Raw genomic sequence first — 16,605 nt, forward strand, 5'->3', positions numbered from 1 at the left:
TAAAGCATTTGAGTCAGGTCAGGAAAAAAAAAAAAAAAAGAGGCTTTTTCTATGTATCAGATCAAAAATTTTCTGTGGAACCCAAATATGAGCTAGTCTGCAAAATGCCCGAAACAGAAACATAATGTGTTTCAGTTACACAATCCCCAAAGTAAAAATCACCCCAAAACATGGGCACTGACGTGTCCTTTTAATGCTGCTTTGCCTTTCCTTCCCCAAATTCCCTCACTTGCCCCAATCAGTTTCTGCTTCATTTGTATTCAAAGTTCTCTACTCAGGAAGAATTTCAAGGCTCAAAGCTCCTACTTCCCATACCATTTATGGAAATCCAAGTCTCTGGCTGGAAATGTTGCAAAGGAATGCTTTCTACTTTCAGAGGTTTTACTTCTTCACTCAGATGGTCTGTGGGCCCTCTCTGTCAGAATGACACCCTCCAAGATCCACAAGGTTTCAGAATGTTTAAGGTTAAGTAAATCAAGTCATAAACTAGCCTCCAGTTAATAAAGAGTCTCTGAATTTATAGCTCTACAGTCAGTTAAAAGCAAGTGAGTTAATATTTAAGGCATCCTCACCTCCCTCTGGTCACATTCAATGTAGACCAGTGACTTGAACTTTGGTTTCAACTACACAAAACACATAAGACATTTCTTAGACAAGGCAGGATCTTCTAGCCCACTGAAAGTTTGTACCACTCCAGTCAAATGCAGACGAGGAGAACATGCCACACTAAAGACATTTATTCAAGAGGAAAGTTTCTTTACACAGAGGGCCTAGAATTTTGCATTTGCTTATGTAAGTCAGCCCTGATTATCACTGTAAACCATCTGAACAGGTAGGGCCGAGAAGTTGTGTCCATTATAAACCTTGTTGTTCCCTCTCAGCAAACGAACCTGAAATAGGCTGTCCTTTATGTTATAATGTATTGGGACTTTCTTTCTCTCTCTCATTACCTATTCATTCTCTTCCCACACCTGTACTTTAAATTCTCACATTTTTTCTTTTCCAGACTCCATCTCAGCAAAATGTTTTTTCACCAGCTTTTTTACTCATGATGTCATCAGAACGCACATACTTCTCTGCCTATACCGCAACCCTTCATGCCCCAAACACACACACAAACAAAACCACACATACTGGGTTTCCGCAGGCATGCAACAGAATACACCCACTGAGATGGGAAAGAAATCTATCTGCTCAGTTCAGGTTAAGTATAGTTCTTCACTTTCTCATTTAAAAGATCACATTAAAACTAGTCAGTCAACACCCACAGGAATAACAATGTCAAAGACAGTAGACAAGGACAGAAAAGGTGAAATATATGACAGGCTTTCTGATTCCCACTTCCACTCCTACTGCTTAACAAAATGCCCAATGTTTCCTGAACCTCTGAAACTGGCATATTAACTAACAAGTGAAAAGAGAGTTAATGGGACTGATACGCCAAAGCCCAGTTTTTTCCTTTTAAATAAAATTAATACCCGGCAACCAAAGGCTTCTGCTTTTCAGATGGAGCACTGCCCTTAAAATTCTCCCTTGGCCAGTGGTAGACAGGCTATATTGGATAAGCAAGCAGAGCTCCCTGGCCCCCAGGGCAATGCTGGGCAGGCCCCCACGCTTCAGCAGGGGCTGCCGGCTGGAGGCTGGCAGACAGTGAAGGTCATCAGCACTCGAAAGCCTCAGGCATGTGTTAGGGAAGACAGGGTAATATTTTTTCTCCCTGAGATTATGGTCTGAAAGCACAAACAAGACCCTGAAAAAGTTGCATGAATTTGTAGCTACACAGAACATTATCCCAAGTACAAATACCTTGGTGTTTTCTTTTACTCTCATTCAATGAAGGGAAATTACTGCCCATTACTTTGAATGGTAACATTTATGCCTGACCAGTGTGGCTCAGTGGTTGAGCGTCACTTATGAACCAGGAGGTCCGGGTTCGATTCCTGGTCAGGGCACATGCCTGGGTTGTGGGCTTGATTCACAGTAGGGGGTGTGCAGGAGGCAGCCGATCAATGATTCTCTCTCACCATTGATGTTTCTATCTCTCTCTCCCTTTCCTTCCTCTCCGATATCAATAAAAATATATGAATGATAACATTTATAATGACTCTAATTCTAAAGAATAACATTTTTTTATTAACATGATTTGTGAAAACACATAGGGTAGAACAGTTCAAGGAAGGACACAGACAGTGCCCTGTTTTAGGTCCCAAATTTCTTCTTTTTGATGGGTGGTGGGAGTTGAGCGATGATGTCATCCAGGGGCCTTTCTACTGCCACCAGTGTTCTTTCATCCAAAAGATCCATGAAGAGTAGAGGCTGTGGAGAGATGAGAATGACTCTAGCAGGAGTTAGGCTCCACTCACGCCTAGTCCTAAACAGAGGACCTAGAGCTAAACGGTTAATCTAGTTCAAGACTAGAGGGATGTAAATCTCTGACAGCCCTTCCTGCCCTAGGACTCAAAATGGATGAAAAGGCTGGAAACTCTTAACTGAGTTCACTCAAAAGATTTCAGCAAGGTTTTTCATGTTTCTCTGTACAGAAAATCTAATTTGTTAGAATCAGTGTTAACTGAGGGCTTGGAGCCCAAATTCTTGACAAACGACAAGTAACAAATGCATAAGAAGCTAATCGTGCTTGAATAATTCACAGACCTTCCTCCCCTTAAAAAAGAATGCATGCAGACCCCTGAGAAAATGCTCCAGGGCAGCCATGGAACCCCATCGGAGAGGCATAAATATGGAACTTCTAAAGTGGCACAAACAGCTGTAATATCATAGGTTCAATGATATGTTTTCTATACAGTGAAAAGCCTAGCCCAGAAAAGAAAGTCGTAATAGTCAATGACTTCCATTTGCTGTAAATTATCTTATGGAACATTCTCCAACCAGAGGTAAAATTTAAAGGCCAGCTTTACCACAAAGACCCCACCTGAGCTCCAACATTATTCCGCACTACCTACATATTTCATTTTGGTTAAGTATGATGTGCCTCTAATCTATTAAAGCAAGAACAATGAAACAGACATAAGGGACACACATCCTCAGAAAGTTACTTGTCTCCCCAAATGAGGTCCTCTGCATGAAAAATGAGGGTGACATTTTGACAGCTTGTTACATTTGGATAATATCACAAGGAATCAACAGTCCAGAATATTATGCAAGATGCTTTACCTTATATCTCTTAGAAATTTTAAAGGCATGGGCTGTGCGCCTCCTGATGACATCTGATTCATTTGTGGGAGGAAGTGGATTGTACAGTAAGGTTTTGTCATTTGGAAGAGGCTAAAAAGACAAAGATACACTGTTTAAGTCGTTTTTATTGGGCTTATACAGAACAATGGACCATAGTGATTTCAGGCAAACACTATCTCCCAACCACCATATACATTTTCTTCCTCCCTGACTCTCCTCACTTCAGGAAGACAGCTGTAGTCACTCTTCCTGCTGTACTGTAGAGGGGGGCGTATGAGGCAAAAGGAGCTTGGTACTCTGCCGGCAAGATCAAAGAGCCCAGCTGGGGCTTCCGCCAGTCTTGTCAGTAACACTGAGCGACAGGAATAAACTGGCATGTGCAGCAGGAGCTTAGCCCATGAAGGTTCTGCTTTCTACACTACCCCCAACCAGGTCATGGGCTGGCCCAGTGACTAAAGTTCTCCCCAGGAGAAATGGCAACACAACCACCTCCACTGATGTCACTGACACCTCAAGAGATGGCCTCTGGCCAAGCAAGTGATATTTCATCTCTGACTTCCTTGGGAAATAGCTCTGCCCGCAACAGGAAGTGATGGACTTATCACCAATGCCTGGGAAAAAATATGGGCCGATCTGGACTGAGTTACAAAGAGGCAAGCGAGTGGGAGAGGCCCTTCCTGTATCACTCAAACTGCAGAAGGCACTTGTCAGCCAGCTCTACTTCCCACACCCAGAGGACGCAGGGCCCATGAGAAGAGTTCCAGTGACACACCACCACGCACCCTCCTTGAGAGCCATCTGCTGCTTTCTCCATGTTCCTTCCACCCCCACCCTCAGATATACAACACTGTGTGTGTTGCTTGTAATCTAAGCCCAAAGTGCATTGCAGGCACGGCCACAGTTCTGTGCTCCCAGGAAAGAAAGTGCCTGCTCAGAAAATACATAAATTTGCAGTGAATCAAAACAACAGCTCGCAGAGGATGGAATCTAGAACCGAAAAAAATGCCCACCTAAATCATAGCTGGACTTTTTTTTTAAGATCTTAAGACCAACTCCTCAAGCCTGCAGATAATGTCTGAGTACATACAGCCTAGGGACATATGTGGTCTAAACCACAGTCTGTATCTCCTTTGATGAAACCACATTATTCAGACACTCAGGGTACAAAGGTGGAAGTGATTTAGCCAAATCAATGGTTTTCCCTCCCAATGAGGGTCACTTTCTGAATACTGACCTAATCACTTTCCCACTTAAGTTTATGTACTCATAGGCAAAACAAAGAAGTGGTTAAATTAGCAAAAACCAGTACACAAAGGCCCACTCCTTCCCTGGGAGCCTAAAGAATGTGGGAACAAAAACAAGGAATCTGCAAAACTAAAGGTTTCTCTCCTCCAAAGAATATAACAGGAAAACTTTATTCTGATTCTCCTTCCTCTAATTTATTGTACCTTTTGCTTTTAGAACTTGCTGTTTCTTAAGTAAAGAAGATTCAGTGAGCGCAAGGGTGAAGAGGCAAAGAACTCACCAACGACTTGTCGATGATGCAGAACATGTAGGCATCGTGGAGAAGAATGTGCATTGGTCTCTTGGGATGAAAACTGATGTGTGTGATGGGAGTATCCCTTTGGAGCCAAAGGTAATGAAACCCCTGCTTCTGGATGGTCCGGCTCCACTCTGTATACTGTTTGTCTGGGATGCTATATTCAAATATCTGAGGAAGAGTATTATTTGGAAGGAATGCTGGCTCATATCCAGAAAGACCAGAAAATATCTATATAAATCTTGAATATGCCATGTTCAGCCTTATGCTTTCTCACTCTTTTTTTAATAAAAAAAATTTAAGGTAAATTACAGACTAAATAATTAAACAGCATAGAAAGGTTTATAATGAAAAGTCACCCTGTAATCTTTACATCTCTTCTTCCCAAGACAAAAGTAGCCTATTTTTCTTGTTAATATCTTTTCAGATATTTTATGCATACAAGACACACAATGACTCACATCAATATAAGTCACTCATGGCCCTTTGAAGAGCCCTTTGAAGAACACTCACTTTTTGGATGTACATGATTTACTTATCTAGTCTGTTTAATAGACATTTAGATTATTTCTAATCTTTGGCTACAACAAACAAGGCTGCAATGATTATCTCTGTATCAATGTCCTTCTGTACAACTGAAAGCATATTATCTGTAGGAAGAACTTTTAGAATGGGAACTTCAAATCAAAGATTATGTGCATTAAAATTTTTTATAGATATTGCCAAAATGTTCTCTAAAGAAGTCATACTAATTTCAGCAATGTATGAAGCGCTGTTTCCCTATACTCACACCATGTGTATTATTACGTTTATTGATCTTTGCTAATCTACCAGGTACATAAACCTCTCCCACCAGTTTTAATGACTGAAGAACTTATGGGACCAACTGCCAGTAAAAGGAATCAGGTGGACATGGTCCTTATATGTGACAAAGGAGGTGGCTTCACTAATCTTTCAGTCTTTGGTTAAGGACACAGATCTATGAAACTGAAAAGAGAGATTTCATTTTTTTTGGCTAGAATGTATATGTGTGTGCATGTGTGAGTGTAGAAACTACTAATCAAAGTAGTACACACCATTTGCCTGGAAGTCTACTTAAATGTGCTTCACGGATCACATTTAAATCTTTCCGGTGAGGAAGGTATTATCATGCCCATTTTTCAGATCAAGTCAGGATAATTTCAGAGCATGTTCTATAGCTCAGGTATTTTATAGATCTTTTTAAAACGACAATCTTCTCACAACTTAGTATGGGAAAAAGCAGTAAGCTAAGCACTAATTTTGGCTGATATTAGGTACCCGATTTCCTCACCTGCAAAAGTGAAGGTTAATTATATTATTTTTTAGTCACTTTCAACTCTCAAAATCTTATTCCATCCCATACCCAGTCTAACACCAGAGTCCATGTTCTCTCCAGTCTAAAAGGACCTTTATATCATCCAGCACTTTCAAAGAAAAAGTCTTCCACAATTATCATCTCAGCTTCTAAGTTACCACCCAGCAAAAAAGAATTGGAAAGCACCGGAATCTCTCACCTGCTGGTCAGAATGAGCGATGACCAGGTTGTTGGTTTTGGGGGCTATGGCCAGAGCAGTCACAGGGAAATTGTAAGCAGGAACCGTGCAGTGAAGCTGGGAAGAAGCAGACACAAAAGACAACTCTATATGATACCGGCACCCAGGAAAGACGGGATGGTCTAACTCAGCTGTTTTTAAACAGCATTCCTTGGAACTCAAAGGGTCCTATGGAAGTTCCCATGACAGGCATTTCTCCAAACAGTAAAATTTAATCTCATTAAAAAAAACCATGTTTAACTACTTACAAAACTGACAGCATTTGCAAAGTAAAGCTTTCCCTGTTGTCTTGATATCAACGTAAACTGATCATAAACATGTCATTAAACAGGGAATCTACATATCCACACTGGATTTAAAAAATCAATGCTGCCCTGGTCGGTGGTGCAGTGGTTAGAGCGTCGGCCGATGCACAGAAGGGTCGCGGGTTCGAGTCCCGATCAAGAGAATCTGGGTTGCAGGTTTGATCCTCAGCCCAAGTTGGGCGAGTGTGGGAGGCAACCAGTTGATGTGTCTCTCTCACATTGATGTTTCTCTCTCCTTCTACTCTCTTGGGAAAGCAATGGAAAAATATCCTCTGTAAGAATTAACAACAACAAAAAAGAAGTAAATCAATGCCTAGGCACGGACATTTACGTACAATTGCAAGGCATGTGCACCACTACAGGACAGTCTTAAATGTGAGGCAAGCCTCGAAGAGCAAGCAGTACATACTATTCCCGCAATGTAATAAAGTTGTGTAGTTAATAGGCAAACCCATTAAATGCAACAACCTGGCATCCTATATAATAAAAGCCTAATATTCAAATTGTTCTACTGGGAGTTTGACCGCTCGCTATGACGAGCGCTGACCACCAGGGGGTGGCACAGAACATTGCGGGCATTGGCGACGTGGCGTTGGCAGCGGACGGAAGTAGAGGCGCTGCTGGCCCTGACGAGAGTGGTACCATGGCAGGATGGTAGAGCAGGTGAAAAGGCGGCACCAGACCAAGGCGGGTGCGAGCGGGGGCCTAACAGCCCCGCTGATTGCTGGGGGGGAGGGGGGGAGAGGCTGCCGCCCAGTTCCCAGATACTGAAGGAGTGTATGTGTGTTGGGGGGGGGCGGGCCGTGGGGGAAGGCCCCGACCCTGACCAATTGCCCTACAGATGGTGATTAGTGGCCGGCAGGCCCCGATCGCCTGATTGGGGCTGGGCTGGGCTGGGGAACTGGGGGGTGGGTGGTGGCAACCAACCTCCCGTAGCGCCCAGGTCAGGGGCTGCGATCTCTTGCCGGCTACCTGGGGGCAGAGGTGACAGGGACAAAGGTGAGAATGCAAGTGTCCGCCAAGCTCGCTCTCACTCCCCCTGCTACCCTCCACCAGGACACCAGGGCTCGCATGCTGGGGAAACCCATGCACTCAGGTGCCAGGTGCCCACGAGGAGCCCGCCCCACACCCGCGTGGCCTCTTCCGGGTGAGCCAGGCAGCAGCCTCTGGCACCACAGAGGCCGGTCGGGCTCCCCGTGGGTTAGCGCAGGACCTGCTCTGTGAGGCTGGCCCGGAGAGAGCATGCTGCTCGCCTGGCTTCCATGTGGTGCTGCTGGGCAGCCCAGAGACCCACACTGTGCCCCAGCCCGTGGTATCCAGCTACGCTCACCACATTTCCACATGGGGACTCAGCACTGTGACTCAGGCAGAGGGGGGTGCACAGGGGCCAGGTGTTGCCCAGGGCCCAGAGGTCAGCTTCAATCATTGGCCAGGCCCAGGGACCACACCCGTGTACAAATTTCGTGCACTGGGCCTCTAGTTCTATAAACTTAATGTTTATCCCAAGTTTTGGGTGGTTCTTATCTGACTTTTATGATGAAGATTTTTAAGGGACCACTAGTGCTTCATGAGTAAACGACAATATCACTACTGATTCATGAAAAATGTTTTCCTGCTATTCCTTTGTTAAATTTCTGGTTCTGTTTAATTTAAAACATACCTTGAGATTACAAGGCAAACTATTAAAACGAAATTGTTACTACCTGTAACTATTCACCTTGGTAAATAAAAAATTTCCTCTCCAAAATACAGAAATAACCTAGATGTTGACTCATCACCCATAAATCCTTAATTTCAAATTTCTGTGCACGAGTGGCTTCAGTTCCCACTGACTCATTTTAATATGGTAGATTATAGCTTTTAGATTCCAAACAAGTAAAACAGGAAAACTTCTTTTTAAAAAAAAAAGCCTAGTAATTTTCCAGGTCATATCAATGAGTCTTAAAACTGCAGGGCTAACTTCTTTTGTTTGCTGCTACTAAACCCAAAGCTCACCTTTAGATGTTTCACATTGTACACATGGACTCCAGCACTGGTGCCCGATGCAGCTAACCAATTCCCATCTGGACTGACCGCCAAAAGACACATGGACTCCACTGTCCCTGTGAGGACAGAACAACAGTTAAGTCTGAATTTAATGTCCACAGCCAGCCCTGCTTTGATGATGGCAAAAGCCAGTAAGACCCTCAGTTTGAAATTACTAATGAGATTTCCTTTTTAAAAATACATTTTTATTGATTTCAGAGAGAGGAAGAGAGAGATAGAAACATCAATGATGAGAGAAAAATCACTGATCAGCTGCCTCCTGCACACCCCACACTGGGGATTGAGCCCACAACCTGGGCATGTGCCCTGACCAGAATCGAACCATGATCTTCTGGTTCATACGTGGACACTCAACCACTGAGCCATTAGGCTGGGGATTAGGATAATTTCTTGATAATTCTGCAAATAAGTTTTAGATAAGTTAATCTATATTCACTTAATAACCACTCTTCATATAAAGAGGAGCCTGAGAGATAAACATGAAGGCATCACTTGCTCAGGCCTGAATGAGACACTGCCTACCATAGGAAACTTTGTTTTAAAATCCTTCTCTACCAAGTAGTTTTTTTAAAATGTATTTTTATTGATTTCAGAGAGGAAGGGAGAGGGAGAAAGATAGACACATCAGTGATGAGAGATAATCATTGATCAGCTGCCTCCTGCACACCCCCCACTAGGGATTGAGCCTGCAACCTAAGCATGTGCCCTTGACCAGAAATGAACCCAGCACCCTTCAGTCCACAGGCCGACGCTCTATCCACTAAGCCAAACTGGCTAGGACTCTACCAAATAGTTTTTAATCAAAGTTAGGGACAAATAGCCAATTCAATAGGCTTGAAGCATATCTTAAATTTATTGAGTTGCTTGTTATAGATTTAGCACTAAGGGAGCATGGGCACATATGAGCCATCCTTGTCATCAAAAGATTTTAAACCAATCTGGCAACATAAAGACTCATGTGGGATAAAAATCAGACAGTGATGCTATATGCCAAAATACATGCTGCTACAACACCCCCAAACGATGAAAAAGCTCTAAAGCAAGACATAAGCCAGATGCTAAAGGATGGGTGAGGTAGGTAGAAAAAGACGAAGAACAACGTGAGCTAAGTAACAAGAACTGAAATACACAGGTTTGAAGGCTGTGAAGAAACCAGCCTGACTCTAAGGGGGAAGTGAGATGAGAGAGAAGAAATAAAAGTGTGTGTGTGTATGATGCAGAGCCTAATTTTAAGGGATGCTAAGTACAAGATAAAGAGTCTAAATTTTATAATAAAAACATACAGGTACTCAATAAAAACTGGCAGTTTACTTTATCTGATTACTATCTTATGGGTTTCTTTTCCTGCATGCTTCTGAAGCAGCTTATGAACAGTGAGAGTTTAAGTTAAAAGAGTTGACTTTTGTCCTGGCCAGTGTGGCTCAGTTGGTTGAGCGTTGTCCTGTGCACCAAGTGATGGCTGGTTTGATTCCCGGTTAGGGCACATGCCCAGATTGCAGACTTGATCCCTGGTAGGGGGCATGCAGGAGGTAGCCGATCGATGTTTCACTTTTACATCAATGTTTTTCTTTCTCTCTCCCTCTCTCTCTAAAAAATCAATAAAAATATTAAAGAGAAAAAAAGAGTTGACTTTCCATGCTGATGGAGTCTAAATGACAGTGAAGCTGCTATAATCCAGGGTGAGGAAGAAGGGAAAAGGCCCATGGGAAGTATCCAAGAAAACTACCAGCTTAAATTAAACTGGGTGACTAAGTCCTCAATAATTAACTCAACAAGTTAACTACAGAATCACTTATTCATGCATACTCATTCATGTTCTCAAAGAACAGGGAAAAACGGTCATGAACTTTATATGACAGGTAATGAAACTGTATGTGTAAGTTCATCTTTATAAAAACAACCAAAAAATTAACATGTCTATAAAATGCATACTATCTACACACACACTGGAATATACAAACATATTAACAGTAGTCAGGATTATAAATTATTTTAACGTTCTTGTTGCCCTGCTAACAAAAACTCTTCTAGGGGTGATGAAACTTCTCTGGCCCCAAATAAGGAATCAAAAGCCCAGTGAGAAAAGAGTAGGTGTGAGGAATATTTCACATCTCATCAACGTTTTTATTTGCCAGATATCTCCTCCTACTTTAAATTGCAAACATGTGAGTGAATGTACTTGCATGGTGGAGAAGAGTATTAGTGAATACCCAACAATGAATAAGGTTTAAAAGGAAAAAATAGATACATCAGAGGCTGACAACTCTCTCCTATGGCCAGTTACCAAATTCCTACCTGACTGAGCCTGAAAAGTATGCAGGTGCTTGAAGCTTCCTTCCAACAGCCGAATGATATGCAGAGACCCTTGATTTGAAGCCACAAAGAGCTTTGTTGAATCTTCAGAAAACAAAATCTGAACAGCAGAGCGAAGGAACGCTGGCATTTTGGAAACCTTGGGGTGAACCAGTAGTAAAAAACCAGTAAGAGAGAGAAGTGAGACCTAGAGGCCATCAATAATAATCATAGCCAGCCTTAAGTTACATTAATGCTTCCTGTGTCTAAGGAAGCCAACTGATGAAGGGTCTGGGACACTGACATGTCTAACGTAACCGATACACCCCTGCCTCCTTTATCTCTTCAAAAGCCTAAACTTCACTGCCACTTTCTGGCATTTCCCTACTCTTTCAAAAACAAAAGCAAATCAAAGTGGAAAAAATAAAACACTTTTTTTGGTAACAGCTGTCTCCAAATACCTTTCACTGAGTAAGGATTCATATCCAGTGCATTCCCACTTCACACAAAAATTCACTTATGAATTTTCTTCTTGTTCAACCAGACACTGGGTTATCACTTACCCTGTGGAGGCTTATGTTGTCATGTTCATAATTCAACCGACAGAGAAAAAACCGAGAAGCCGTGGAATACGCTATCCAACTTCCACATGGGGATACACAGCTGCAAATAATGTTCTCGGGACCCTGCAATGTTAGGAATCAGATGAATGTTCAAGTAAAACTTCAGACAACGAGGTTCACTGTGACATGAATCCCCAAGCTGTCGTCACTCTAGGCGTGCCCACGAACACCTACACATAATCCTGACAGTTATATGCTCTGTGTCACTATGATTATGTCAGCAGTAGAGTACCTAAATGGTGTGGCTTTGGTTTCCAAGAGCTGAAGTCTGTGAATGAACTAAATACTAGTAATCTCAGCCCTTGTGTACCTCACAGGTAGCTTCGTACTAAACCCTACCATTAGAAACCCGAGCAGAGAGGCACTTCACGCAGGAAAGCTTTGGAGGCAAGGTGACTGGGAACATTGATTTTGTTTGTTTTAGGACAGTCTACTGTAAAGATCTCTAAGAAGACCTGTCCTGCTGGCTCAGTTAGATGGAGCATGTCCTGCAACACCAAAGGCTGCAGATTGGATTCCCAGTCAGGGCACATACCCAGGGTACAGATTTGATTTGATCCCCTGTTGGGGTGCATATGGGAGGCAAATGATCAATGTTTCTCACATCGATGTTTCTGTTTCTCTATTTCTTCCTCTCTGTCTTAAAAAAAAAAAAAACTTCAATAAAAACATATCCTGGGGTGAGGGTTAAATAAAACGGGGGGCCTCTAAGAAATAGTAAGTGAAAAAATTTGCAGAACAAAGGAAAAATGTGTAACATTTATGTACTTCAAAAAACTCACGAAATATATCTAAATGTATGAAAATATGTATGTACCACATACTCTCTCACACAAAGAAGATCTGGAAGGATATATTACAGCTAGCCAATTAACAATTATTTCAGGAAATGGGAAGAGAATTAAAGAAGTGGATGAGGAAATAAATTATCAATATTGCTTGAATTTTTTACAGTAAGACTGTATTCACAAATATTTGTGTAATTAAAGGCTTTTTTAAAGAGCACAAAGAAGTTTGCATAGTAGATTCCCATTATTGTAAAAAGAAAGGGCATATGCACAAATGGGTGGAAATTTTTTTCTGGAAGGATATACAAGAAACTATTGGCTGTGATTATCTCTGGAGACGAGGCCCAGGGGTTTGGGTTTAAGAAGGGAGTTCAGCCCTAGCTGGTTTGGTTTAGTGGATAGAGTGCTGGCCTGCAGATTGAAGGGTCCCAGGTTCGATTCCAGTAGAGGGCACATGCCCGGGTTGTGGGCTCAATCCCCAGTAGGGGGCGTACAGGAGGCAGCCAATCAATGAATCTCTCTCATCGTTGATGTTTGTACCTTCCTCTCTGAATTTAATAAAAAAATATTTTAAAAAAGGGAGCTTATCTTTCATTGCATACTCTTTTGTACCATTTGAATTTTTTTTAAAAAGCATATTATTTTCATAATAATACAAAAAAATAAAACCAATTTCCTGTATTCATCCACCCAATAAATTCTAAATGTCCAACATATAATCACGGGAAATCCAGTTCTGTTTACATAGTATTTCATTCAAATAATTTTAGATTTATACAGTTAGTGATGTCAACTAAGTAATCCTCAAAATTCATCAGGAGAAAATGCTCTGGATTTTAGAGACTGTACACATACAGTTAAACTTCCTTACCTTTGTTTTGAGGTGCAGTAAATGATCTGCATCTTTAGAGAGTGGAAGGGTATCCCCATGTTTTCCTGGAACAAGAAATTTCCCTGAGGTTTTTCCTCCTCAAAGAAAGGTTATTTGTATATATTTTTTCTTCTAAAAAGTCATTCCTGGATAGAATGGAATCTCTGCCAATGACAAATCAGGAAACTATCTTCATAAGCCTACCATTTTCTGGGGAAAGCAGTGAACATTCTCTTCTCTTTGGGTGCCCTCCATGGCCTATGGCACATCACTAATTTGCTGAAGCTCAACACCACAGCCAGGCATGTAGGTGGGTGAAAGTGGAGTTTGTGGTTCATGTGGCCTCAACTTCATTTGCTCGTTTTGGAAACTTATTCTAGTACAAACATAGTGGAATATAAAACAACAGAACCTAAACATTTCCTTAGAGGTCACACAAAAGGCCACTAGGCTGTCACCCTAGTAAGATCCATGTGACCTCCTGGCAGGGATGTCACTAACCAGTATTAAATCCTGCCATTTTTCAACATCCTATTTTGATCCCAATCAAGCCAGAGCAAACGATTCCACAACCTTCACACCCACTACATCCTGCTACCACCACCCTTTCCACCATATAGAACTGTACACTTTAATCAGATCTAACACTCAGAAGAACTCCTTTGCTCCATCTAGTGGATGGGAAACCATGAGTTCCAATGGGCACAGAAAAATCTACTTCCATTTTTCCATAAGCAGAGTATCAATTGCAATTCTAATTTTTGGTTTCTCTCTTCAGTTTTTTTCCTAGAAAAGTCTTGCTCCCATCTTACCTGTTGCAACTGTAGATCCCAGTCGCCAAAGATCCAAGTGATGAGAAAACTGGAAGAGGAGAAGCTGTCTCTTTTTTGAACAGGAAATGAGACGTCGCTGTATCCAAGAATCGAAAAGTGACAAGTAGGTTGGGTCATCTACTGTCTCAGTACGAGATATAGCAGCAGCATCTTAGCACATTTTTTACTGCTAAAATCCATCTGCCTGATAAATATTCCCTACATAATACCATATTCCAGGCACTGTCCTAGGGTCTAAGAACACACTAGTAAATAAAAGCATACCTACCACTCTCAAGCTCAGTCTAAAGGGCTGACACAGAATTAAACAAGCAATTACACTAAGTGTGCTAAGAACTGTAACATGGCTAAGCACAGTATGTAACAAAAAAAGCACCGAAGTCTTACAGATTTGCTCAGAAGTGTGAGCTATGCTCAGAGTGTTGTAGGACAGGGGAATGGAAAAATGAGGATAGTGGGGGGTTAGGGGATGATACTCACATGGGGAAAAGTGATTTTTCGGAGAGCAGCATCATAATTCTTTACCTCCACTTTCTCCATGAGAGGACGAATGACTAAGTGGGTGTCAGTGCCTGGGCGGGAGGGAGGGAGAAGGGAGAAGACATCAGGATTAGAAAATGTCCTGCATGAAAACAAGCAGAGCTGGGATAGCCAGTTAGCCTGGAGGTCAAATCATCCCCAGTATTGCCGACAACAATCAAGGCTTAACTACAATAAGACTGCGCACAAAGACCACTAGGGGGTGCACCAAGAAAGCATAAAAAATGCAGAGACAAAGAAACAGGACAAAACTGTCAATGGAGAATATTGAGTTCAGAACCACACTTTTAAGGTCTCTTAAGAACTGTCTAGAAGCCGTCAATAAATGTAGTGAGATCCTCAAGAAATCTAATGAGACCCTTGATGTTATGATAAAGAACCAACTAGAAATTAAGCATACACGGACTGAAATAACGAATATTATACAGACTCCCAACAGCAGACCAGAGGAGCGCAAGAATCAAGGCAAAGATTTGAAATGCGAAGAAGCAAAAACCACCCAACCAGAAAAGCAAAATGAAAAAAGAATCCGAAAATACGAAGATAGTGTAAGGAGCCTCTGGGACAGCTTCAAGCGTACCAACACCAGAATTATAGGGGTGCCAGAAGATGAGAGAGAGCAAGATATTGAAAACCTACTTGAAGAAATAATGACAGAAAAATTCCCCCACCTGGTGAAAGAAATAGACTTACAGGTCCAGGAAGCGCAGAGAACCCCAAACAAAAGGAACCCAAAGAGGACCACACCAAGACACATCATAATTAAAATGCCAAGAGCAAAAGACAAAGAGAGAATCTTAAAAGCAGCAAGAGAAAGAAACTCAGTTACCTACAAGGGAATACCCATACGACTGTCAGCTGATTTCTCAACAGAAACTTTGCAGGCCAGAAGGGAATGGCAAGAAATATTCAAAGTGATGAATACCAAGAACCTACAACCAAGATTACTTTATCCAGCAAAGCTATCATTCAGAACTGAAGGTCAGATAAAGAGCTTCACAGATAAGGAAAAGCTAAAGGAGTTCATCACCACCAAACCAGGATTATATGAAATGCTGAAAGGTATCCTTTAAGAAGAGGAAGAAGAAGAAAAAGTAAAGATACAAATTATGAACAACAAACATGCATCTATCAACAAGTGAATCTAAGAATCAAGTGAATAAATAATCTGGTGATCATAATAGAATCAGGGACATAGAAAGGGAATGGACTGACTATTCTTGGGGGGGATAGGGGTGTGGGAGATGCGGGAAGAGACTGGACAAATATCGTGCACCTATGGATGAAGACAGTGGGTGGGGAGTGAGGGCGGAGGGTGGGGTGGGAACTGGGAGGAGGGGAGTTATGGGGGGAAAAAAGAGGAACAAATGTAATAATCTGACAATAAAGATTTAATTAAAAAAAAAAAAGAAAGAAAGAAAACAAGCAGAGCTGGGCAGAGTAAAGCAGCAGCTGGCCGAGAGCAGAACCCACCTCCAGATATCAGTGCTGTCGGGCTGTGGGCCACGGTTCGCACGTCGTGAGTGTGATGCTGGAATGGCTTTGTCCGCACCCACTGCTTCTCGCTGCTGCTGGAAGTCACAGAGACCAGCTGAAAATGGAATACTGTCCCCTCGGCTGTGCCCACCACGAAACTGTCTTCTTGCTGAGAAATTAAATCATCGAGGTACATTTGAGCAAAACAGGGCCCACTTTGAAAAAGATTTCCTGAGGTTGTCTATCTGGGCAGCTTAAGGGAAAATGTATGCCCAGAATTGGAAGGTCAATCACAAGATAGGAGCAAGCTCACTCATATATAATAACACACCCCTACTGGCACAATTAACAACATGTACCTCAACCAGTTATAGAGCTTTCATATATACAAACTAGACCTCATCAGAAATTCAATACAAAAGATAAAACAGCTAATAAATTTAACAAGAAATGTGCTAGGCCTATAAAAGAAAAAAATTTAAGTCCTCCTTAAAGGACATAAAAGATGACCTAAACAAAGAAATC

General features: G+C 42.0%; 1 protein-coding gene across 16 annotated transcripts in view; it reads right to left on the bottom strand.

Moving 5' to 3' along the window:
- Window positions 1-2,110: 2,110 nt before the first annotated feature.
- Window positions 2,111-16,605, bottom strand: part of UTP4 (UTP4 small subunit processome component) — a 38,018-nt gene continuing 23,523 nt past the window's right edge. For 9 of the 16 annotated variants that reach the window (XM_036346169.1, XM_036346163.1, XM_036346168.1 and 6 more), the window contains 12 exons: window positions 16,078-16,249; window positions 14,545-14,636; window positions 14,044-14,140; window positions 13,232-13,329; window positions 11,513-11,635; window positions 10,953-11,109; window positions 8,607-8,713; window positions 7,539-7,583; window positions 6,268-6,363; window positions 4,718-4,903; window positions 3,172-3,282; window positions 2,111-2,316 (listed from right to left, as the gene is read on the bottom strand). In XM_036346169.1, coding sequence (XP_036202062.1) covers window positions 2,200-2,316; window positions 3,172-3,282; window positions 4,718-4,903; window positions 6,268-6,363; window positions 7,539-7,583; window positions 8,607-8,713; window positions 10,953-11,109; window positions 11,513-11,635; window positions 13,232-13,329; window positions 14,044-14,140; window positions 14,545-14,636; window positions 16,078-16,249 — 1,401 coding nt within the window. In that variant the 3' untranslated portion in view covers window positions 2,111-2,199. The remainder of the gene's footprint in view (window positions 2,317-3,171; window positions 3,283-4,717; window positions 4,904-6,267; window positions 6,364-7,538; window positions 7,584-8,606; window positions 8,714-10,952; window positions 11,110-11,512; window positions 11,636-13,231; window positions 13,330-14,043; window positions 14,141-14,544; window positions 14,637-16,077; window positions 16,250-16,605) is intronic. The other 7 variants (XM_036346162.1, XM_036346165.1, XM_036346176.1 and 4 more) reach the window with 7 other exon arrangements.

This window comes from Myotis myotis, unplaced genomic scaffold (assembly GCF_014108235.1).
Source record: "Myotis myotis isolate mMyoMyo1 unplaced genomic scaffold, mMyoMyo1.p scaffold_m19_p_19, whole genome shotgun sequence".
NCBI classification, from domain to species: Eukaryota; Metazoa; Chordata; class Mammalia; order Chiroptera; family Vespertilionidae; genus Myotis; species Myotis myotis.